General features: G+C 32.1%; 1 protein-coding gene across 4 annotated transcripts in view; it reads left to right on the top strand.

Annotated features, from left to right (window-relative positions):
- CADM2 (cell adhesion molecule 2) overlaps positions 1–9870 on the top strand; it is a 404147-nt gene extending 394277 nt beyond the window's left edge. For all 4 annotated transcript variants that reach the window (XM_039333778.1, XM_039333779.1, XM_039333777.1 and 1 more), the window contains one exon: positions 1229–9870. In XM_039333778.1, coding sequence (XP_039189712.1) covers positions 1229–1347 — 119 coding nt within the window. In that variant the 3' untranslated portion in view covers positions 1348–9870. The remainder of the gene's footprint in view (positions 1–1228) is intronic.
- The last annotated feature ends 16803 nt before the right edge of the window (positions 9871–26673 follow it).

The raw sequence follows: 26673 nt of genomic DNA, 5'->3' as shown, positions 1-26673 counted from the left end.
TACAGTAAGATACACAGGGAATAAGTGATTGTGATTACAACTTCTCTCTTCATTATTTAAATAATGGTATATGCTTGCTACTTTATACGTGAATGCATTTGCTATGTGTATATACCGATTTCCTGTAATGTCTAATTTCATCCCATATTAACAGTTTGCAAAACAGAAATATATTTAGCTTAGTTTCGAGTCTTTTTTTCAAGAACATTCCAGTGCCTGTTAAATGTTATCAAATAGATATTACTTTTCATCAGCAGTGTAAGGAGAAATATCCATGTTCTTTAGAATAAGCATCTATTAAAAATATTCCTGATTTATTGGAAGTTTAGAATATTACTGAAGATTAACAAAACCCTTGGGCTAGGGTTTGTCCATATAACTTACATAAGCTTCCAGATAATAGTTTAATTAACTAGCTTTTATAGTAAAAGTATGAGCTGTATGAGTAGTCCAGTGGACACTCTAAGTGTCATTTTTAGGAGGACAAACACATGTTCCAATTTCCAGACCACGCTGACTTTCCCATTAATTGAAAGTGACTTGTTTTAAACATCAATAAAAACAAATATGTTACTGTTGTAGATTCAAGATATGATAAACTGGCAAATAAATCCACATAATAGAGATAGTTCTGCAATGCAGAACAAAATTGAAGGTTACAGCAAGAATGCAGGCAAATATATCAATAAACATATTTATCTAAAATATTTCCAATGAAATTGGAACTAAAAGTATTGCTAAAGTATAGCTGCTTTTAAACAACGTATTAATTATTATGTGCAATTAACATTTTTGTTGAAGGAATAGAACTGTAAAAGTGCCAATTTTGAAACTTGAGATCATGCTGCTTGATTGATTTAAGAAGATGAAGAAATGTTCTGTGTTTTATATTACAATGCATCCAAAACTAATTAAGGCCTTTCTCCAAAGCTTCTTATTAATGAATTTTTGGCAGTTTATAGTACAACAGACCATTTCTGTGCAATTGATAGGTAGTTATGATAGCAGAATTATACAATTACTACTACTTTAACAAATACAAAAATCATTCAGATTCATGATAGATTCATTGCTAATCTGAGAAACATTCATGTAGAATGCTATGTGGTCATTAACCTGGTCCACACCCAGACCAATTATTTTTGTGTTAAAAAATCCCATCTCTAAAGCAATATCAAAACTGCCTATATCTCTAACATTTGTCTTTTAATCGCACTGTTTCCTACAGGAACATATTTAACAAATGAAGCTAAGGGAGCTGAAGATGCACCTGATGCGGACACAGCCATTATCAATGCAGAAGGCAGCCAAGTTAATGCAGAAGAGAAGAAAGAATATTTCATATAGATGCAGACTTAGATTCTTTGAACACCACTATCCACAAGGCTGACTCTTGGAGAAAACTGGCTCTCATCTTTCTGAATTAATTTATCATGTCTCCTTTCTATCCTTGTTAAAGTGCATAATTGCTCTCAGTTGCCAGTTTGTACCAACAATCAGCCATGAACATATTTTTTTCTTTAATTATGATACCATTCATAATGCAGGACATTTCTTATTGCCTAATCATCATATACATTGCTCTTTTAACATACAGTGCTTGAATATACAGCCTTAACAAATTTAATCGTCATCTCTTCACATTTGGTTCTTCTACATTTTAAAGAAAGTGTTCTTTTTCTTTTCTTTTAATATGGTCCTTACCTATATTGCATCAGACCATTTTCATAGCAAATGTTCTTAGGTGAGGACCTAAATGTAATTACATAAACCATTACAAGTAAAATTAGAGGTTTACAAAGAATGTTTTATATATCGTCTGTAATTCAAAATCAGCCGAGCATTGAAACATTATGCCCTAAGAAACACTAATGAAATCATTCTACTGTAATTTCTTGTGTGTTTGCAAATGGCAGCAAAGGAGTATGAACAGAACTTTTATTTAATGAAATACTGGTATTAAAAGCAACTTCTGTGTGGTAATCAACACCATACACTCCTGTCTACACAGAATCCAAGGTGATGGATTATGTAGCTCCATTTTGAAAATGGTTGTCCAACTCTTTTACTGCTCCTAGAATCGTAAAGACTTCCATATATATTTCTATAATTTGTATTCCTTTTAATTTATTTGCTTCATGTGGGTCTATCTGCCTACTCAAATTGAACGTGTTCATGGGGCAAAATTGCAAGGCATTTTAATATCTGTATATAGTGCATATAATAAATCCAATTAAACATTATTTGATACATATTTAACTTTTGGGGCTGTAGGTAAGTCAGTCACAAGTAAGCATTTTCTAATGTCCATTATATCCCTTTAGATATAACTTAAATTAATATTCTGAGTAGATAACATGTATTAGTATTTTTTGTCTGTATGTCCTAGCACTGTTCAGCAACAAATTTTTCTAGTTCCAGTTAATTTCTCTTTGTTATACAATGGAAGCACAATGTTATATGGAAAGGTAGTTTTAAGCTAACAACCAGTGCACAGCCTCAGGTTTTGTCTTACAACCACATTAATGATTAAATGCTAAGTTACTAAAAAAAATCAATACATAATTTGGCAGTTCCAGAGCTGCTTATCAATGTTGGATTTGCCAAACCCCAAACAGAAAATGTTACAACAACAACAACTCTCTATGTTTTGTGTATATGGTAAATGACTAATCCTTTATATTAAATTTCTGTCTATGCATTTTGTGAGGTACAAACTTATGTCACTGCCATGCTTTTAGCTCCACAGTAAAGACCTCTCTGATATTATGTTAAGTGTGGGCCAAAGGACATCTTAGAACAATAATAATTTTTAAAAAGTCTAATCCAACATAAAATGTTCTTCTTCCAGACCAAAAAAGGCAACCACAAACAAAAATAAAAATAAATGAAATAACCAGATAAGCTCTTACTTTCTGGTTCCATGTAAACATAATTGACTAAAATAGTAGAAATTTTTGTTTATCTCCAAAGCACTGCACACTTTAAAAATAAGACAAAGAGGAATACATTTCTATATAGAAACTATTACTCGTGAAGTCTAAAAGCATAATGGCCTATTGTAAAGAATTAATTCCTGGGTTTATTTTTTGTGTGGGGAATGGAAGGAGGGTGGGTAACATTTGAATATGGAATCATGTGTCACAGTCAATTGAAATCAAAGGTATTGTGTCAGATTATTTATCCGAAGGCTATACACCTTTTAAGGACAATAGTAGTTTTTAAATTGTTTTTGTTAGAAGAAAAAAATTACTTTGTTAATTTCAATGAGAAAAAAAAGAGCGAGCGAGAGAGAGAGAGACCATCAATCAAGCAGCACTTTTTCAAAGTATACAGAACATAAATAATATGATGTGGTTGAGTGTTAACATAATAAATCATATACAGTATGATATTTTAAAGAAATACGTCTGCATTGATGTGACTGCATGCTTGTTTTTTACAGTTCATTCAAAAATCTGTGGAAAAAATGCAATAATATGATAATCTAGTATGGTAATTTGAAAGAATCAGGTAGAAGTACTAGACACATTGAAACTAGTATAGGTTTATAACATAGTCATGTTTTCAAAAACTGATTTGTAGAACTAAGTTAAAGGCCAGCAATGCACTTAAACGTGTTGAGGTGCCTTGCTGCATTAGGATTATGTTTACTAAAATTATATGCCTACTGGTGTTATATTTACACATTCATACATTTTTATCAATTCTATTATGTTTAAATTATATAGAAATACTTTATCTACTTATTCATCCCTATGAAGTGAGATTTCCAGATATCTTTAGGCATCTTTCAATGTAAGCATTTCAAAATGTTTAGTCACTGTAGGATACAGAAAACAATGGAATTCTGCAACAGAGATAGGGATTAGACTGTTACGTTTTGCTTGTAGTAGACTAAAAAAAAATCTTTCCTTGCACATTGAGATGTACAGCAGGCTAAAAGGCAATGAGAAAGTCCATCAGAATGAAAAATCACTGTCTATCATCACTTTCTAGCACTCAGTTAAATCAGATACTCTCAATCTTTTAATTGAGAGCAAAGGAAGCTTTTGAAACAGAATAAAAATATACTTTATTTAGAATGATACATTCCATAAATGAGCAAACTTTAATATAATGATTTTGGCCCTTAATCTTTCTCCACTTTTCTCTGTTTTGATGTATTCAGTCCTGTTTAGATAAAATAGCAATATTATATCAGATTATTTTAAAAAACAATGCTGACACTTTTTCATACCTTTGTTTGATTTTACAGCATGAAACCCAACTGAGTTTACTTATCCCATGTAAAAGCTCTTATATTTGGAGCTATAATTCTAGCAATGCTGCCTGATTTTTATCAATGTCCTTCAATTGTGTTGATTTTGCACTAGCACTTGAGCAGATCCCAAATAATTCTGCTTCCTATTTCAGTGCCTTTTCAACCAGTACAGATCAGAAAAACATGGGAAAAGCCAGATAGCGAAAGGAGGTGGCCAAGATATTTTCTCTTAGGTTTGCTCTTAGGTACTTAAGGTACTAAAGCTTCAATATAAAGCTTTGTTTCCTGAACCAATTCCCTGATTGCTGCATAGCAGAGCCATGTTGTCAGGATGATGGAAGCTGTAGGCCAATGTATCTGGAAAACTCTACCTGGATAAGGCTCACATAAGCTGTCAGGACATGGAAGATGACCCATTCCAAACTGAATGTTCAGTATAATAGGATGAATAAGAGGGCCATATATATTTACAAGCTTTACCCATCCAGGGAAAATACATGTATTCAACATCTTGTATAATTTATAGGAATAATAACAAAACGTGATTATACCAATCTAGATCCACTTTGGGAACTCCAAGTTTAGATTAATATATTAGAATAAAATGCCAAAATTTTATGACAATTTAATTGCCTGCTTTATCACAGAAGGCAGGTATAAATAATCATGATTTGAAGACAGCAACTAATAAAATTTGAACCAAGACAGTTGTCACTGAGAATATATTTTTGTCATCAATCCAGCACATCAAGTTGCTACTGATTACTATTGTTCCCTTCTGCAATCATTATAATTCTTTATTTTTTTAATAAAAGGAGAAGATGGCATCTCAGAATATATGGGTCCGTTATCTTTCATTCTGGAATGCCATTTGCAAATCTAATTGCTGCTAGAGCCATCCCTAACCCTAAACATTTACCTGTTTTTCACAGGTATGGAAGGCAAACCATCTTACACTGGAATTTCCTGCTATTAAAATCAAATGCAGAAAAATCATATTTCCAATTATTCCAGTGAATTGGACATCTTGAGTTAATTATTTCCAATGTAGGCTACCTATTTATGATAAATCTCTCAATGAAAAGAAACAATATGTTTTATTGTAAAAGCATTGCTTACTGTGTATTCATACATACATTAAGCATTTTGATCATCACATATGTTACATGTGCTTCCATGTAACAGTGCAGTTACTGTGTAATTTAGTGCCACTTATTATAAAGTGTTACCGAGAGGAATATAAAACTCTTATATTTATTACTCCATTGAATAGTGACAAGTCTAATCAATTGAAAACAAAACATGCAATTACAAAGAATTGTCATGGTCATACTAGTTTTCTTAAATTCTTAAATCTTATCTTCTTAATCATTAGAGATAATGATTTACAATAAATGTGAACACTTATATAATAAATTAGCTACTAAGAAATTATGTCACTAAACGGGAAATAGAAATTATCCAAATAATGCTTTGAGTTAAGTGGCACAAAGTACATATTAAAAACTATGCAAAAATATAGGCAACTACAGTGTACTTACATGTAAGTATCTTTTGCTTTCTCTGTATGGATATTGGAAACCCATGTACTTATAATATGAATTTTGATTATTTTATAAGGTAGGAGATAAAAACTTGCAGTTACAATCATGAATTATTACCATACATGAAAAACTGTCATCTTTAAATATGTATATTTTCCCAAATCTTTAATTTACTGTGAGTTATTTTTAAAAACTAACCATTAATCCATTTGGTCTATTTTCTTATTTGGGTGTCATTGGGTTCCTTTCAAATACCTTTTGAGCAAAGACCTCTATCTGCTAATACTTTTGCTGCCAGAAAGGTCTCAGAACTGCGTAGAAATCTATATCTAACCCAACCTTGGCAGTTTGTTCTTTTTGTCTTCCTTGAGGGAACCTTGCATGCCAAGATGCTGAAAAGTTGCCATTTGCTCTAGTATTTTTAGTGTGAGCAGTGGAAAGACAGCCAAAGAAATAAGTTCCTTATCCTGACCCTTATTTCATCGAAGTATCTCATCTGGAATTTCTGCTGTTTATTTTCCAATACCCAATTGATGATTTTACACAGTGAATACAAAATGCTTCCATCAAACAGCAGAAAATGCCTTTTCCCATAAAGTTATTGTTTTTCCCCCAAAATGTAAATTTATTTAATATTTATCCTTTTAATTTCATCACTTTCCCCTAACATGAGCTTCCAAAAGCATTGAAAGTAGTGAAATAACAAAAAACAATCATAGAGATAAATATTGTTAAATTGAACTTCGCAAAGCTTCCAAAGTTTGGCCATAGCTGTCCTTCTCTGAAGCACTATCATTACTCCCAAAGCTCTGAATCACTTAATCTACTTTCAGTTGGTCAGTTTTAAAATAATAATGATGATGATGTTTTTAATTTGTTTCTTAACTTCTATTGGCATCTTGAGATTCTTTAATCATCTGGAGATTTTGATTTTGTAGACATCAGGCTGCAGTAAGTGTGTATGTATCTGCTATGCTTCTACTACATAATGACTATGATTGGGCTATAGTTTGTATAATGGAGATTTCTGACTGACATGCAAAGGATCCCATATTGGGTTATACAGGTATTATAATCTTGGCATGACTCATTTGATGGCACTGATGAACTTTGGGTCTCCAGCTTGCTCAAGAGGATTGCATTGAATCTCCTCACTTTTCACAATTGACACAACTGAGATAATGCATTGTGCCATTGTTTTAAACAAAATATTAATGTTATATTTATTAAAATAACCTTTATACATATATTTCATTATATAATTTATTTGATTGCAATTATTTTACTTTCATATAAGAGCTGCTCAGATAACAGCATTATGAAGCATCCCAAATTATGAATAAGCTGCTTTAAGGGTCAACACCGAAAGCTTAGGCTGCTAGCTGTTAGTTTCTTCATTCTGATAATTACCTAATAATGGTAATGGAAGATATTTCCAACAAAGATTATTCTAAATAAAGAGCATTTTTATTTTATTTTCAGGTTAATGGGATATTTTCTGCTCTAAGGAATTCTAGATGGACAAGCAATTGCCACACTGCCTTGCAGCTGTCTGAAAAATTAGGAAAAAATAAAAAATAATCTCATCTAGCAAATCACCATCTTTTGGTCAATTCTAAAGCAGATACCACAAGCTGCCATTCCCTAAATATGACTACACCTTTGTAAAAATTAAATGCTAAAACTGAATGGTTTCAAATATCTCAAGTACCATTAAAGTACAATTGCCTTTACAATAAATTTCACTTAAGGAACCAGTTAAGCAAAATGTATAGCTTTTCTGTCCCTTAGAATGTTTACAACCCATCTCCATGTATGCAAACTACAGTCTTCTATAGTTACATACACTCAATTCATTGCTAAGTCAGACTAAGCCTTGTTTGACTGTCTTCATTATACATGTACCAAGTATTGCATGAAAGTAGATAGTATAGATATATCCCAGACTAAGAATACATTATTAAAGCCACAGGTTCAGTTTCTGCTGCAGATATCATGTAAATCTTCCTAATGGCCAATTTTATCTTATTTATTATCCTATAGGAAAGAGGTAATTAGCAGCTGGATGCACAAATGCTTGGGCAAGCTAAGTGGAAAAGAGAAAGCTGAAAGGACATCAAAATGTTAAGTATGCTCAGTATGAAGTACATATCAATTATTCTCAAGAAATTTGCAGTCCAATCTGCATTTGAACATGCAAACCCATTTACAAGTAATCAATTTTTGTGCACCAATTCATTGCTACAGTGTGCTTCATTTTGTACAGCATTTTCAGGAGTCTGAAATGCATAGAAATATTTTAGAATAGGTAGGAATGATAATTCATAGTCATCTGGAATAAAAACAGGGTAGCAAAGAAACTCCAGAGAAATAAAGTAGTTTTCCATACCTTAGAATAGATAAAATCTGTAGTTATAATTATTCAGTTGTTTACTTTAAAAGTATCCCATAATTATTGGTACCGATGCTACAATAGTCACTTGTCAAAACTATTTCTGTCTCAAAGCTCTGATAGGTAACAAATTGTTACATATGCATTTTGAGCATTATTCCAGTTTTGTAAAATGATATGTGAAAATACACAGAACACAGCAAGAAAGACAGATTTTCTAATCCAATGTGCAGTGATTTATACAATAAACATATCTCCATGTAATTTTCCCGCAAAGTATGCTCAAGAACCTGCACAAAAGAAGAGACATTCCTTATTGATATCACTGGTAGTTCTGGCCCCAATCCTTTAAGTTAGCTGTAGCCAACCTGACAACTTCCAGTTGAATTTATAATAACACAGCTACAGAAACTTTTCAGATAAATTTTATTTTTACCTTTCTTTTTTAAAAAAGAAATGTAGACAAACTGCATTTTCATATGGATCCAGAAATATTTTTTTTCCCCAAAAGATTTTATTTTAGCACAAGGTTCACAATCACTGTACTAATCACAAATGCACTATACATTAATATTTCTTTATAGTTTTTCAAATTGAAAAGATTTAATTAAAAATATTTATAAAAGAATGATTCAGTGATAAGTGACAGATGTTATTTTTATTCTAGAAACAGATAATCAAATTATACACTTTCTGTAGGCATCTAATTAATTTAGCAATAATATGTATATAGTTTAATTATATTTTATATATTTTCTGCATTTCCATTCTATAAAGTGCATGCATACATATGCGGACATGCCAAAGGACTGCTTTCTTTTGAAACAATTTGTACAAATTCAGCAGATCCTCATTTTCTATAACCAGCCTTACAATTTTATAGGTGAGAAAAAGAAAGCAGCACTATTTTAAAAAAAAAAACTATATATGCATATATAGTTTCCCAGCATTTTAATTCAAAATGCACTTTATAGTTTCACCAAAAATTGGGATGTTCAAAGTCTTTTACAATTGTCTCTTCCTTCTTTCAATATCTCCTTCTTTAAAAAAAAAAAAACAAATCTGGAAAAAGTAAATTGGGTGATGTTCATGAAAAAATTACCAATTTCCAACTCTCCCACTAAAGTAGGTCCACAAAGGCCAAGTTATAAAGTATTCCCCATTTCATTTTAGGCTTGCAACTTTGGGGAATCCACTTATAAGTTTCAATTGTTATAACACATAAAATATTTTCTATCCTATCTGATCCTAGACCAATGGGACTGGTAAACTCTTTACCCAGGTTGGTAGCTAACTGAAAAGTGACTATAGTGGCCTAAGAACTACAGTGTAACTGACATGCAATTTCAGCTATGTTTTGGACACTATATCACTTAATTCCACAAAGAGGAATTAAGAATGCAGCACTGACAATGGAAGCACAGTTTCTCATTATTTCATAATTTTTACTGAACAAAATGCATATTGTAATGTTAGGTACATGACACTTGCATGTTGCTATGCCTATATACTTTCAGAGTGTTCAGTGTGTACTTTGTGGCGCTTAAAATGTCATGTACAATTTTTATCAACATTATACAGGGTTCCCATTTGCACTTCATCTTTCAGTAAAGTCTTGTCAGAGAAATGTCTGAATATTATTAAAATGAATAAAATTTCAATTTTAGTTATCTGTTGGACATTAACAAAGTGTCTATTCATTTCATACATTTTGGAATTCTTGAATTTAAGATGGAATATTATCAGGGGTATATTGGCAAATGTGAGGAACATAAAATGTCTTGAATAAATATTAGCAAATACTAGAATGATTGAATGTTTCCCAATAAAAATGTTTCAGGCATATCCCATAATGAAGTACTATAAAATGGCTTGTCTAACTTCTAACTAAGAGCCTAATTGCATGTATTGAAATATCAACTGGATAATAGAGCAAGAGGTGCAAGGTTGCCAAAATGGGGACTGAAAACAAAGATGATCCACTCATCCCCTTATCCATCTATCAGAAAGGAGACCAGGCCACAAAAAGAGTCTCATCTCAGAGTTGCCTATGTAACTTCAGGTTTATATAGGTAACTCAGTTTTAACACAGAATATTTTGTAGCTGTGTCAGCTCGACCAAGAGCAGGTGAAACATCACAGTTCTGGCCAGGAAAATATCTTCATTATATTAGTATATAGGGGTTTAAATTGTAAATATGAAGCATACAATAATTATAGCTTAACATCAGAAGTGGAATATCCCAAGAATACTGCACACAGAATTGGATAAATTTGATAGGACGCCAGATTTTTTTTTAAAAGTGGATCGCTAAACAAGAGAAATTCAAATCTAATCAGGCCAAATACCAGTTATTGCATTCCAGCAGAAAGTAAAGAGGGATGTTGAGAGAATGGATGGGTACATGCACAATTGAACCAGGCAAACTTTGGCAACTTCAATTGCCTTCTAACATATTGAGACAAAAATCTGGGGAAGGGGGGCAAATAAAAGCTACCTCTATAGCTTTTGATCCTAAATTTAACCAGCACTAGAACTCTGAAACTAGCAATTATAGTATTTGATCAATATGTTGTATTAGAATACCAATCAGCTTGTTAAAATAATATCAAGAAAAACAAAATATGTGTAAAAGCCCATTGGGATTTAAATATGTACCCCATACAACATTGGGTCCCCAACCCTGGTCCATGGACCAGCACCGGTCCACGGCAACCAGGCCACACAAACAACCAAAGCCCCATCCATAGGATGCAGATAGCATGTAAAACCATGCCCCTCTAGTACGTGGAAAAAATTCTCTCCACAGAACTGGTCACTGGTGCCCAAAATGTTGGAGGCCGCTGCCATACAATATATATATTATATATTTTAAATAATATTCTAACTATATTATATCAAATATGTATTATCAGATCTACATTTTGGTTTGGTGAAAAAGAAAAAAAAAGTGTGAAAATGAGCAGTAGGAATAAGAGTTGTATGCATTTTTTTGGTATCCCTGAGAACTTATTATGCTATAACTGCCATAATTACTTCAAACAGTAATCATGGCAGCAAATAATATGAAGCCACATGATATATACATTATTTGACTGCAGATCTAAGGTTTTTAAACTAGCTAGCTTGCTATTTGGTGTTAATTTGGTCTAATTTAAACTGTTAAGAAATATTTCTGGTGTGATCACTGATTCCCTTAAAAGGTAGATAAATATCTTGGGAATACAATTTATGACAATTTTTCAGTCATTTCCTAAATACCAGTTAGGTTGAGTGATTGATTTTCCTGGATAGAAATGTGATGGACACTGTCTTAGACACAAGACTAATAGCAACAATATTTAGATAACAACTCAGGCGGTAGTCAATGGGGTTCGTGGACTTTCTTGGGAAGCCTCACCAGGAGTTCAGATGGTCTCTTCCAGGGAAACAGTTTGAAGTTGCCTCTCCTAGTTATCTCTGCTTATAGTTCTTGTTGAGATAGCAGACATTCCTTTTGAACCACAAAGAGCAAAAAAAGGCTCATAAGAGAAGGCAGCACTTCTCCTCCTACCCAATGTGGGTAAGATCACAGAATCATACAGCTAGAAGAGACCTTGGGTGGTCTTCTGGTCATTATTCTTTTATTGGTGTGCCATTAACTTAGTATTTAAAATTTCAAACCAATTACTTGCTATGTAGTATCAAAACGTGCTACTAATTACATTAGGAATCATACTGATTTTGATTCTTATTATCAAGCTTCAATTTAATGAGGACTTAAAACTACTTCTGTTCTCTCCTGAATTTAATCTCATGAGTTTTCTTATATGAGTTATAGCTACCTCATCTACCTAAGAAATAAATATAACCAAAAGTGAATCTCACATAAAACCGTTTGTACTTGAAGCCATAGGCAGCTGTTTGGCTTCCCTACATGATACCCTATTCCTTAATAAATATCACAGGAAGGTAAAGTTTAGGAAGACGAGTATGGTGAATCCAGTTTAACCTGACAATCTCACTTGCTCAACATATTGAATTGGATCGTTTAAAAGTCCATTATGTATTATGAATTCTGAAATAAAGTCATTTCTGGGCCAGGATTAATATCTAAGAGTCCCTGAGATATATTTTAGTTACCTACTTTAACTGATTCAGCTATGTTATAGAAAAGGAAAATTAATTTGATCTTTTAACCTCTGGATATAGAGGGAGGAGTTATAATAGCACTCAAAGAATAGGAGTGTTCTAGGATTTGTTCTATAGGATTTTGTTTTCCTTTGCTTTAGTTTATTACTTTCTACTCTTCCACTAAGGTGAAGGACAGAGGACTTGAAACAAGAGCAGAGAGTTGATATGATTAGTTACCTCTAAGTTATTACCAGTTGTGCAAGGTAAGTGATTTGCCAAGGAAGAGTGGCAAATGTATTCAAGCTGTGCTGCATTAGTTTTTGCTTCTACATCCTATAAACCTTTCTTGTTTTGAATGCATTATATCCCATTTTGTGTGATCTATCTATAAGTTGTACTTAGAAAAATACATATATTACACTATCTCTTTAGATGGAAAGCACTGCATAAATAATTTAAGAGATAAAAAAGCTTATCTTTGCTTTATATGGATAACCATCCATATAAAGCAAAGATAAAATATAAAACTGTTTTGTTTTTTCAAGTCTATAAAACATAACCTCATGGATCATTGCTTGGTGACTCCAATATTCATTCCTAAGATGCTATCAACATGTTTTGGTTTCTGCTTTAGGAAAATGAATGTCTGACTGTGTAGGGCTGAATTCCTGAAATATGTAACTTTTTCAGTAAATAGCAGTCAATTCTACATAAAACATTTGGAAGGGCTACTGGAAATGACCTACCTCTAAATAAGACATATTACATTTTAAAGGAAGAAAGAAAAAAAAAAACTGGTGAAAAAAATACTGGTTAGCATTTTTTTTCATTTCTTCATAATTTTCATATCACAATTAATCCAATAACTTCCAGAGTGGTAAACAATATAGCCCCCCCACACATATCATATATATGCATATGTCTGTTTCTGTGTGTATGTAGTGTGTGTGTGTGTATGTACAGTATGTATAGGGAATGTGTATATGTGTTAAAAACTAAAATAATTTAGTCAAGCTATAAGGCCTTTGAAAAAGCTATCCGCTTTGTAGTTACATAGCAGTCTTGCACTAAACAATTATGTGGCTAAGAATGTCAACAAAACATCCAATTCCATTTCTACTAATTTGAAAGGAAGATTTCCCCATTTAAAGATTTCTCTTCATTTCTGTTTGAACTGAATTAGTATTTATATTTTTTTTCATAAGTATTGTTTTCAAAAGTTTGTTTCCCTATCATAGATATATTACTTTCATGCTCATTATCTCATGTTTCCTAAGTATGGATTGCTTTATTCTGGATGTATTAAACTACAGGCTAGCAGCTTTCTATTGTTTCATCTTGATTTCCTATACAGAACAAAGGATTGCATTTAATGGCCTACATGGCAACTTCTAACCTTATGGTTCTAATATTGTTCTCATTAGTATAGCCTTCAAACTATTGTTTGAACTGATTTGCCCCAATTTATAAGCTTGGATAGAATATACATTATAGAAGGAATAACTACCAGATAAAAAGGTGCTCTCCAAATCCATGGTGGTATCAAATTGGTATCAAAAGTTTATTACCACTTCAGGACAGAGTAAAGAGATGTAGGGTTTTAATATTTAATATTAATAGTGACATACAAAACTGGCAGTAGCTGATTTTCATAATTATAAGCTCTCTTACCACAGCTACAATAAATGCAGTTTACCTGATAATCCTTGAATCTTCTATTACTAATCTCATGAGTGCATGCTTCTAGGGTTATAGATTTGCTACCATGGCTAGAATGGAGGAAAAATACAGTATGAAAACTACAGCTAAAAATCAGCATCAAATTGCCAATGTCACATGACAGTTCAGAACTGATCTGGGTAAAGAATCAACTAGTCCAACAAGTGAGGCAGACTTTGTTCTAACTAGCAGCTCCTATGCTTCTATTTGCTTATACTAGATTTCAGAAGTTTCACCCATACAGATGGGATCCAGCATAGCTTCTCTATATGCTCAAGGAAAGCTTTGTTCATATGTATAAAATGCATATTTGTATTATGGAGATTCTGGCCATTTCATAACAAAATGTACCCATCCTCTGAATCAGCAGCAAAGCGTTACATTCAGATCCCTAAGTGTTCCACATTAAACATGTTAGGGGACAAGTCAGTATAAATCTCAAAAGGATTAGAAATCAGATTCCTAGATATTAAATGGAGCCCAAATTTTCAAAACATTTATTCATTTCTGTTACATTTCAAGCCAAGACAGGACTTACAATACATTGTGCTACATTGTGATGCTGCAGCAGTTTCATAGATTCTTCAATGATATGCCGATATGATTTGAACAATAAGCTTGTCAACAACCCTTGGAACTCATGAGTCTATATATCCATTTCTAGGAGATTTATTATTTCCAAGCTATAGCTTCAACAGTTTGAGTCCTCAGATGTACATAGAATAAGAGATTCTATTGGATGGAAAGAAATTATTCACAGCTCAGTGCAAGAATTTACCAAACCATCTCTGAAAGGTGCCAATCCACCCCCTACTGGAAAGCTTCCAGGGAAAGAGTTAATTGCTGTTCTTGGCAGATTGTTTCACTCCTTAATAACCATCAATGTTAAGAATTTCTCCTGCTGATTTGAATATTTTTTTTAAAAAAATCAATCAATATAGTCTTGCCTGCCCCATTTTTAGTCATATCTTCCCGTCAGATTCCTCCTTTGCACTCTATGCAAATCATGTCCTTCCAAGTGTTAAGTTGCTCTGAGAATTGAAGGAAGATTTTAAAGTTAGTAAGTCAGTAAAAGCTAATCTAAGGCTTTCTATTATTGATTTGGAGAGGACATACATCCATCGTCAGAGAAACCTATCAAAGCAGAGGTGTATGAAATCACTTTCCTGTGTAGGTTTTTGCTGTTGAAATACTCATTTTTTTCCAAGTTAATAAAAAAATGAAATAATTTGTATTTAGGAAATGAAGAACAAGTTCCATATTAAAGAAAAAGCTTACCCAACCTGGGAATTCCTCTCCACACACATTTTTTTAAACATGTTACCTTGTACTACATTTTTGAAATTTCAGAAACCAGGAATTATTTGTAAAAGAAAAAACTCAGTTCAATAAAGATTTTGCAATTTTTACATGTATTATTTTTTAAAAATTTACATTATGAAACTTTCTTCTTAAAACTTTAAAATTTGTCCAGCTCAAGAGTGCAATGTCTTTTAAATTTTTTTTATTTTTATTTGTCTTTTGTTTATGTTAAAAGATAGAATTCCTTTAGATGTTCAGATAGTTATTATACAACTTATAATAAAAGCAATATAAATATTCAATGATGAACAATGATAAAACTTCCAAATGTGGAAAAATAAAGACTAATGAGGGCTTATAACAGAAGGGAAGGGAAACCTATTAGGTAGATACTTTAGCATAGATCAGCCCGGTATATTTTCAGACAAATACCAGGAATAGATGCAAAACAGACCAGCTGATATAGTTTATATTCCATTGCCATTATTTCAAACAATGTCTGAAAGAAAATGCAAATGTATAGGAATAAAGAAAGTTATATAGCCTCTTATACCTTCCTGTATTGGAATGGCATGTGTACTCCTTTAGAATAAAAGTATATAGAATAATAGATCACTAAAGTCCAAATTTTAAATGTCATCAGTGTTAGTTGTATGTTCATATTTAATGGAAAATTTTGGATATGAAGAGAAAAAATTGAACCTTTGAATTTTTGTAAGTGCAAGTGTCTTCATTATTAATTCTTTTTCAGGCTTGTTTATTTATGTTTTCATAACCTGATTTCTATCCTAGGTATTTTTACTGAGGAGTCAGATCTATCATTTTATTCTGATCTCGCACACATATGGAAAATACTATACTTTAGTTTACTTTCCACAATTTTGTTGTTATTAGTTGCGAAGTCATGTCCGACCCATTGTGACTCCATGGACAACATTCCTCCAGGTCTTCCTGTCCTCTACCATCTTCTGAAGTCCATTTAAGCTCATGCCTACTGCTTCAGTGACTCCATCCAGCCACCTCATTCTCTGTCCTCCCCTTCTATTGCCCTCAATCTTTCCCACCATTAGGCCCTTCTCCAGTGAGTCCTTCCTTCTCATTAGGTGGCCAAAATATTTGAGTTTCTTTCCACAATTAAATATTGTTAAATATTACATACATAGCTATTTTATACACATGAACACATACTATATACATACATGCCTACATGCATACATACAATCGGACAGTCTTAATAAATTGTGTTTATAATATACTATTTTAAGAGTTTAAATTATAATCTGAACATCTGTAAAACAGAACTATAAGAATTATTCTATTCTATTCATGAAGGTTACAATACAATGATCTCTGGGCAGCATGGAAAAACTAAAGTACCACCCAATTTTTCCCCTTAGAAGTCAAAGACCACAGCTGGTCTCTTCTTCCATTTCCAACTCTAATTATGATATGTTGAAAGTTGCTTGAAAGCTGAGGATTATAGAATCCAAATACCTGCAAATTTCATTGAAAAAAGGGAAAACAAACTATTTCACTGCAACACATTATTTTATGTACATTTATATTGGTTTAGCAACCATTGTATTAGCTGACAGAATATTAGAAAATTCAGCCTTTATTATGTGACTTATAGAAGAATCCTGTGCTCTGCAGAAATGTTGTAGGTTACATGCTATATAACTTATATTACTCAGCTCTTGAAGAAGCATTTACTCTGTAGTTTCAAGAGCTGGTAATATCCCTCAAGCTTCTCAGTTATTACAGATATGTTATGATGGAATAATTTTTGAATCGTGCAAGATGGACCAGATAAGCAAGCTTGTAAGAGTTGGATGAGAATGCCCTAATTTCATTAGACTGTTTTCTTACTTCAGTTCTCAACCATTCTCTGCATTTTATTCCAGGTTCACCTTCTTGCTCTATATTGTCTGCAGTGTGATCTCTCCCTGTTTCTTCACTTTATTTCCTTGTTGGTTCCACAGCAGATAAACAGAATTTTATAATTCTTCATTTTCTGCAATTCTATTCTGTGCTCTTATGGATTCTTTCCATTATAGTTCATTCTTGTTCTGTTTCATTCCTTGTTTGTTCTTTTCTATTGTTTCTTCTATAATCAGTTCTTTATCTTTCTTCAACTTTGTCCTATTTAGATAGTTGGAGGACAGAGACAGAATTCTTTCTTCAAGAATTAACTAAAACAACAGAAGGATGACAATATGTACCCATGTTTTGTGCACCTGCAGCTGGTTATCAGCTGGACAGTTGGAAGCAAAATTTAATATATTTGGTAAATTAAAGTAACATGTTGCATTTCAATTTTTTGCCTACAGTTTCTTGATACATAATTGTTGACTCGTGGCCACTGTATTTTTGCTGTACCTATTACATTGATAGTCTATTCATTTTTGAATTTAGTTCAGAGCTGGTTTTGATTTTTAAAACCAACATCTGCTTTGAATCAGATTATGTGTATGAGTATTGGCATCCACACCAATTTTTTCACACCTTGAACAACCTAAGATGCTACTCTCACAAGTTGGTCATAAAGATATTTTAGATTACCTGTCATTAATAAAAAAAATGTTTTCAGGGATATTCCCATATTTGACAATTCCAAAGCATGAAACATGGGCCAATAATTAATCTTGGTCATTCTAGATGTTATATTGTTTAAACTGATGCTATGATATTTTAAACACTTAATTGGAATATTTAATGATTGTTTATTTCATGCTTGACTTGCCCATAAAGATACCATAAATAGATTAGTTTCAAAATTAGTGACAGTATTTTTTTACAGCAGACACTAGAGTAATGTGACATCTTAAAGATTAATTTATTTTTTCATGAGCATTTGTGGATCACATCTGTTGAAATGGATTGTGTTATTTATATGAGTGGTTGATTTATTGTCTGACTGCCTGCCTTCCTGCCTTCCTAATAACTATTCAAGGTGACTAAAATTAAATAAATCAATATTTTTCATAAAACTATACTACAACTTTCAGACCTCTGAGGTAGCATCATATCATTTCTTAATATGTTATTATACATTTTATCCATATAAGCTCAACTCAGGGTGGCAAGCATACCTAATATTCCTGCCTTTTATTTTCCTTAGAACAACAACTTTGTCAGCTGGGTTGGGTTGAGAGAGAATGAGTGGCCCAAAGTCACCCAGTTGGCTTTCATGTCTAAGGAAAGCCTAGAAGTCATAGTCTCTTGGTTTCTAGGCTAGCACTTTAGCAATTACACCAAATTGTCTCTCTTTAGTATTATTTATTAATTAATATATTACGTAAGTAAATATGTAGTATTCTTATTCCTTTGAAAAACTAAGTTACTTCAGTAGAAAGGCTTTTAAAACCACATCCTTCTCAATTTATAGAGATTTTTGAAAAGTAATGCATAGAAATTTTATATTAGTAAATTGATTTTAACACTCCAAATGTTTACTTCTTTATACATAGATGCATGTTAAAATACACATTTTAAATATTTTTTCAAATGCTTACTTTTCAATAAAATATAATCCAGAAAATGCATCCAGTAGGGAAAATGTACACAGAAAATGTTGACACTGGACAAATGTATGTACAAAACTAAACTTTAATATTGAAAAGCTGCTTACAACATAAATTATGCATAAGGAAAATGCAAATAAAATACATATATTTGAAAAACTTGGATGTAAGAATATGTGTGCTTAATTTTTGTCTATATATATATATATATATATATATATATATATAGGACAAAAATGATAAGTAAAATGAAAATGTTTCTTTAGCATCATTCACCTCTTTGAGTCAGAATTGATTAATGGTTTCTTTTTAACTACATGGAAGAGAAATTTGATATGCTTGAGAAACTGCGAGAGAATTTCTAAGATTACTAGGTAAACTCAAGTAGTTGACATGAATATTCTTAAAAATTTATTATAATACAAGTGGGGAAAAATATATGTTCAAACTGTTAATTTTAACAATTTATGAAGCAAATAGATTTTTGCCAATTGTTAGATTTTTAGGTTAAAGCCGTGTTCTGCATTTCCTTCTGAATTCCAGAAATAGATATTGAATAAATATAATTAGGCGAACAAAAGAAATTGCAATACATAAAAATAATTATTAGATATTAACATATAGAAAATACTTAGCATAAATGTTCTTATAATCTGTATATTGTTGTGTATGCTTTTGTGTTTGGTATGTATTATCTTGCATTGATAACTACAAAAAATAAGCAATTTTTACTAGCTATATGTTAGTGCAAGCAAATTCTAAATTTTACTTGCACAAATATGATTCTTAACTTTTCAACTATGACTAATTTCATTAAAGGCCTTAAAATAGTGATAGTTAGATAAGTTTCTCAATTACATGATCTAATTCCCTCAAAGCTTGATTTTATAGATGTTATAAAAAGTACTGGTGGGTTTTTGTTTTGTTTTGTTTATGCGAGGGAGATGAATCCATGTTTACACTATTTTAAATAATTCCATTATTTTTAAATTATATATATATTATATAATATATATAAGAACCTTTATAAGAACCTTTATAAGAACTTATATATATATATATATATATATATATATATATATATATATATAATATACATACATACATACATACATATATATATATATATATTTTTTTCTGAGGTTTTCGCGGATGTTTGTATGTAGGTCTTTGGTTGTTCGGGTTTTCTCCCGCGTAAAATTGGAAGTGTCTTGGCGACGTTTAGACGAAGTCCCATTCGTCATCTTCAGGCTGGTGTTTTCAGCTTCGTGCTTCGATCTTGCTGCTCGAAGCACGAAGCTGAAAACACCAGCCTGAAGATGACAAATGGGACTTCATCGAAACGTCGCCAAGACACTTCCAATTTTACGCAGGAGAAAACCCGAACAACCAAAGACCTACATATATATATAGAGTTAAAAACTCTATGAGCATGTGAGATAGTAAAAGTAGATGGCTACTAATTGAAGGATTTTTTTCCCTTTCTTTTACTGGAAACAAGGGTCAGCAAAAACTTAATGACAAAAACTGCCCTTCAACTGTTTTCTTTCTTTATTCCCTATTAGAGAAAAATCTACCTAGCTAGCTGGCTACATACATACATAAAGGGAAAGGCTGTTCTGACAAGGCAAATACTGTTAATAAAAACAGCAAGAAAAAATACAGCACAATGAGTACAAGCTTAATAGACATCTCTGCCCAGCAGCTCAAAAGTTGTATATCTCCAGTCTTAGGAGAACAATTAAAATAGGATTGTACTCTTTCAGGTCTGTAAGAATGAAATGAAGAATGCTGCTTATAGTAAGAGTGACAGTGGTCCTAGGCCTTCCCTTTTCCTGTGAGCAATTCATATATTACTGTGCCTATTCTTAGTGATTTTTAATGGGGGGATGCCAACTTTTTGTTCTTTTAAGTTGTTGGTTGCACAGAGTAACTTGGCGAATGGACAGGTAGTTATGAAGGAAGGAAGGAAGGAAGGAAGGAAGGAAGGAAGGAAGGAAGGAAGGAAGGAATAATCATTTTTCACCCTACAAGGTACTTCAGAATGTTCTATGGAAATCCTAATATTTTGTGATATGAGTGGCTACATAAATAATATATTTATTCTCCAGATATTATTTTCAAAGGCAGTTATCGCAAGGAGGAATAGTAAATCTCATTCATCCACAGAAAACAGCAGCTCGTCAACAAAATACCACCAAAGAATTTCTTGCCAACAGGAGTTGGACATATTTTCAGGTTCCTAGAAATACGTTAACATATTTTTGTCCTTTAGAATGAAAAACACGGCATGCTATGAAAGTGCTATTCAGTGACCTACATGTGGAATGATAAAAGAGCGAGTCTAAATGAAGTTTAAATTCAATGTATTTAATGAAATAATTACAATATTTTTTCAATCTTCTTTAGCCAAAAAGGGCACTTGGATTTGGACTTACAATTCAGATATAATCAAACAAATATAATGTATGTGTATGACTCATTTTCATTTATAGCAAGTCATTATTAAGTCCTGCTATGTTGATGGAAAGTCCTTTATGTTAAGGAACATGAGGACTAGATTTGGGGCTTGTTCATCCTATTCTTTTTTTGGGGGGGGGTTACATCGTTTTATGGAAACAAAACAGAAACAGATTTGACATTTTCTTTCTAAGCTTCCTGCTGCCATTGCTATAATTGGGATTCCAGCTTTAGAAAAATCTGGAGCTTCATATCCACATTTTTCATTCCAAAATTTCATGTATACAAATTGGAAAACATTTGATTTGTCAAAGGCTGCTTATACATAGCACCCTAAACATATGTACCCATTTGTATCACTATTAATATTCTTTTTTATCTTTTGCCTTTTATGCTGCAAAATGATGGGTGAAAAATTGTGTTCAAAGACTCTGTTTTATCCTATTCAACCATATGGTACTGTTTAATGTACTAGCCATCTGAAAGCTGTAAGTTACAATAATTGTTATACCCATATTATTCAATTGCACAGCATGACAAATCATTGCTTAGTGATTTTCCATTGACCACAGCAACTTTTTCTGTGGGAAAATAACAACATTGTGTTGGCTACTTACAGGATAGCTTCATCTATGGCTTTCAAAGTACATGATTGTGATAGTTTTAGTTAAATTTGAAGAGTATGCTGAGTTTCTTAAATCTTTGGCTGGAAAAGGCATATCCCACAAAAATGGATGTTGTGTGCTAAATAAGGAAGTGCATATTTACTGAGTATATTATTTTTTCTACAGGAAAAAAAAGCTCAGCACATTGGATCTCCTATGCTCATTGCTTGTATGACATATTACTCTTTTCTGACAATATTGGCTAATTCATGCAACATCTATATTTGAAACCAAATACCTGCTACTACTGGAGAGATTTTTTTTCACTTTGATAAGGTTGTTTTTCCATTTAAAAAAAAGGTACAAAGTGTTTTATTTAAAGAAAAATAAGATTGTCTTCCAACATTTCTTCTGTCATTATTACACATTTAAAGAAGTGACCAATTAAATATTAATATTATTCCTAACTACATGGGAGTAATTTATGTTACTGAAAAATAAATTTAGTATTTGGATATACTGTACTGTATTAAATAAATAAAACTTGACCAGTTATTCATAAATATATTACATAATTCAAGTATCTGCTTTTATTTATCTAAAAATGATTTTACATGGGCATGTTCACTGCTTGATAATGATAGGACACAGTGACTACTTGCATGCATGAATGGATCACAAATTTAATGTCACAGTCATTTTATCTTTCTGAACTATGATTTTTTGAATCAGAAGAGTATTAGGATTCATATAGCATTCTAAGTCATGTATACTTTGTAATTAGGTGCACACAAAATGCTAAGTCAAATCTAAATAGAGAACATAATATGATGTGAGAATTATCCACTTGAGAGTAAAATCAAATGGGACCTTAATTAAACAAATATCAACTAGCTGTATTGGTCTTAGCTATCTCTATTAGTCATTTTCAGTAAATTCCATTTCCAAATTTTCAGTAGTGCTATATCATTATCACAGACAGATAAATATGATTTCTGAGAGTACAGAGAATACTGAAGTGTGTTATTGTTTTGTTGTTTGTTTTATTTCTAAATGTTCTAGTCATGTAGTAGAAAGTAGCCATTACTTGAAAAAGTATGGAAAGCTTATGCTAGGAAGAAAAGCAGCTAATGCATAAAATGGGTTTTGAAAGCATAATGGGTCAAAAGCAATTATCACAAGCATATTTACATGGATACAGTGTTCCTTAGTAACAAATTATTAATGCAAATATATACATACTAGAATAAATAAGTAAGTAAATAAATAAACATTTAGATGTTTATAGGTACAGAAAATGCCTTAGCAAGGAAAGCTATAGCAGTTGTAAATAGTATAAAGCAGCAGTCAAGAAGTTTCAGAATTCCGTGCCAAACTGGTGGCAGATAAATAATATTTGGTATGATCAATACTTAGGAAATACAGAACTACATAATCTAGGAGAGAAATGAGAAGGAGAGAATATCAAAAGTATTCTCATAATAAACTTGCTTATTGTAGATTAAACATGGCTGAATTGCAGAGGTAATGACCAGGAAAGCCTCTTGAGGTTGTGAGGCAAAACTGAAATGAATTTTTACAGATTTTCTCTTCTTTGCCACATTCAGATGATAATACCAAGGGAAATTCATTTCCAGACCATATTCTGAACTTCTCTAAACACTATATAACAGAGACTCCTACACCTTTCCGAAAGCTGATTAACTTCATAAATGCATAAATGGGCAACACAACTATCTTCAAGGGCACTGTACTTTATTATCAATATATTAGTCCTTTCACTTGTCTTGATAAGCCCAACACTGTGTGTCTCTTAAAAAAGAATGACTGCAAACCATGAGATTCTCATTATATGTAATTGCTCTTTACAATGACTAGCTATCTCTGGTGAAATGAATTGGTGATCTCCACTATAATAGAATCTATTAAAAAATTGGAGGGCACTGCTGGTCTCTGATGCTGAAAAGGAAGAAATTCAATAGGCAAGTCTCATCAGGCTGTCTAACAAAGCAGAAGTAAAGACTGCAGGCAGGAGCATGCTGATAGCATGGGTCACTGAGGGTTTACCCAGGAAAAGAAAGGTGACAGCAGCAGCACATAACTAGCTGTTCAACCGTTAGCCAATCACCTAAGGCAATAAAAGAGTCTTCATTTTGCATTGGTGGAAATTTTAAAGTAGACATCTAATTGATTAAAACAAAAGAGATTTTCAAAATGAGCTGCTTTATGCTTAGTACTATTATTCCAAATAATTGTCATAGCCCTGCCTGAATATTATAACATTATAACCAATAGACGGATACAGTTGGCTACTTTTATATGGGGCTGTAACATGGAACCGAAACCTCTGTTATTGAACAGTACTATTTCTGGGTAATAATGAACTATCCTGGTCCTGTCTGTAAATTTTCTTTTCCTATAGAAATCCTAACTTTATGCAGTGAATTTTATCATGTGGGACAGGGAGTCTGAGTGTTATCTGAGGGGATGCCTTACTCCCCTTATCTCCTAGCAATTTATTTTAAAATGTGGTGGCTGCTGCACATCAGAATTCATGAATATGGGTTCAAATATAAGTGAAACATCAAAATTGCATGAGGCAAGCACAGCAACATGATGACCATAAAAAACATCAACAGTACATAGATATTCCTCACTTAACAACTGACCTGTTCAGTAACCATTTGAAATTATGATACCATAAATAAATAAATATGATACCATAAATAAATTTACCCACCATTTCTTCCATTTAAACCATCATAATACCCCACAGTTATGTGACTGCCATTTGTATGCTTCACAGCAGGCTTCTGACAAGGAGAATTGGTGTAGAAATTGGCAGTGAAATTGCAAGTCATTGCCACATGATTTGTTGCATAATTCATTGCCACATTTGTTTGTGGCTAATTCTGTTAATGACCACAGCAAAAGTGAAGTTGTAATCCATTGTGGTCACATGATAGTCACACTTGTGGTCATGCTTAGCAACTATATTATTTAGCCACAGAGTCTTAAGTCTGGTCCCAGTTTGGGTCACTATCAAGTACTACCTGTAGCCTCTTTGTGAGGCAGTAACAGCAACAATAGTAGCAACAACTACCATCACTGACCCAGAATGTGGCAGCCTGAATATTTATTGTTGGTTTCTGATGTCTCAGTATATTCATGATACAACTTCTGCTTTCCAGATCTTTTTTTTTTTTGAAGTGTTAAATACAATTGTTCATAAAATTAAGTAGTTTATGTATTGACTCTGTTAAACCACCTCAAAAATATGGAAAAATCTATAAAATATTCATAAAATTTAAAAGTTTTAATTGAAACCATAAATATTCTTATTCGGTATAATTTTTAAAATATAAATGGGAAATATCACAATTTATTAAGTTCCATGCTTACAGCTACAAGTACAAATTTGGCACAACATTGGAAATTTTGCCAACAATATCAGACTGGGAAACCAATCTTGGAGAATATGCATAAATAGCAAATTTGACATTATACATCTATGGTAGGAATCTAACCAAATCTAAGCAAGAATGATCCTGTATTTACACAGAACAAATTTAGACTTTTGGAATATGATATCTTTGAGCTCAATCAAAATAATGAAAGGATTTAAATAGATATTAATAATATGTAACATCTAATATAAAATACAAATATCTAGGCTATGGCCACTGGTTAGGGAAAAACAAGACACAAAGGAAGGGGAGAATGTGTTGCTATAAAATTCTCACATGTTTTAATTAATATAATTGTTTATTTTAGTTCTATTCAATTGTTACCATCCAAAGTAGAGTGGTTTTTTTTGTATTAAATTATTCCTAAATGAAATTTTCTTTTAAAAAACATTAAATTTAGGTCCTACTTGCTAATATTGGAAGCTGAAAATCAATCGGTGTTCAAAAACTGATAGTGGACACAATAACCCAATGAGCACTATACCACCTTGAGGAAAATCAATTATAACTATAAAGTGGTAATTATTGGTGTTTCATCATTTCAGCCTTTTTTTTTTTTTTTGCCTTACCAGCTGCTTGATAATTTAAGATCTTCCTGCTTTCAAGTCCTGAGAGGAACAGCAGGGAGACAATAGTAAGAGCTGAAGTACTACAGTTGGAAAGGCTCTGTAATAATTAGTGACGGAGGAAGAAGGACAAAAGTGGTAGCACAGCTTCAACCCAAATTTGTGACATTAATTTGTGATACATTAGAGGGGGAAAAAAGGGTTGTAAACCAAGATGCTTACTTACTAGGCATTCAGCATTAATTGCTATATTTACACAAGTAATTTAATTTAGAAGGTTATTAGTAATATAAGTAGAAAAAAGGAAAAAGGTGCAATTATGCTATCTAATGTGTTAAATATCTGAGAAAGTTTGTCTTCAAGTAGAATAATGCTGTAACTTTTTTTATGGTAATCTCATATTAAGTTTATTCAAGGTAAATTGAAGTCAGGGATTATAAATCTTCTCTAGTTCCAGTTTCAACTACCCAGAAATAGCTATATATATAAAAAGACATTGTTATAATTCTAGATGTTATGAATTAGGAGAACAAGAGTTTATCCTGATATGAACCATGAAAAGGACTCATTGCTTCTATTAAAAATTCCTTAAGAACTGTATTAATTCAAATAATATTGAAACTAATTCAGTAGCACCTATCCTAGGTCTCTTATTAAATTTAAATTTAATCCATAATAAAATTGATTTGCCCATTGACCTCTTACAGGAGAGTAAA

This window comes from Crotalus tigris, unplaced genomic scaffold (genome assembly GCF_016545835.1).
Source record: "Crotalus tigris isolate CLP2741 ecotype Arizona unplaced genomic scaffold, ASM1654583v1 scf7180000024508.2633422, whole genome shotgun sequence".
NCBI classification, from domain to species: Eukaryota; Metazoa; Chordata; class Lepidosauria; order Squamata; family Viperidae; genus Crotalus; species Crotalus tigris.
This window is presented reverse-complemented; position numbering and strand designations above follow the sequence as displayed.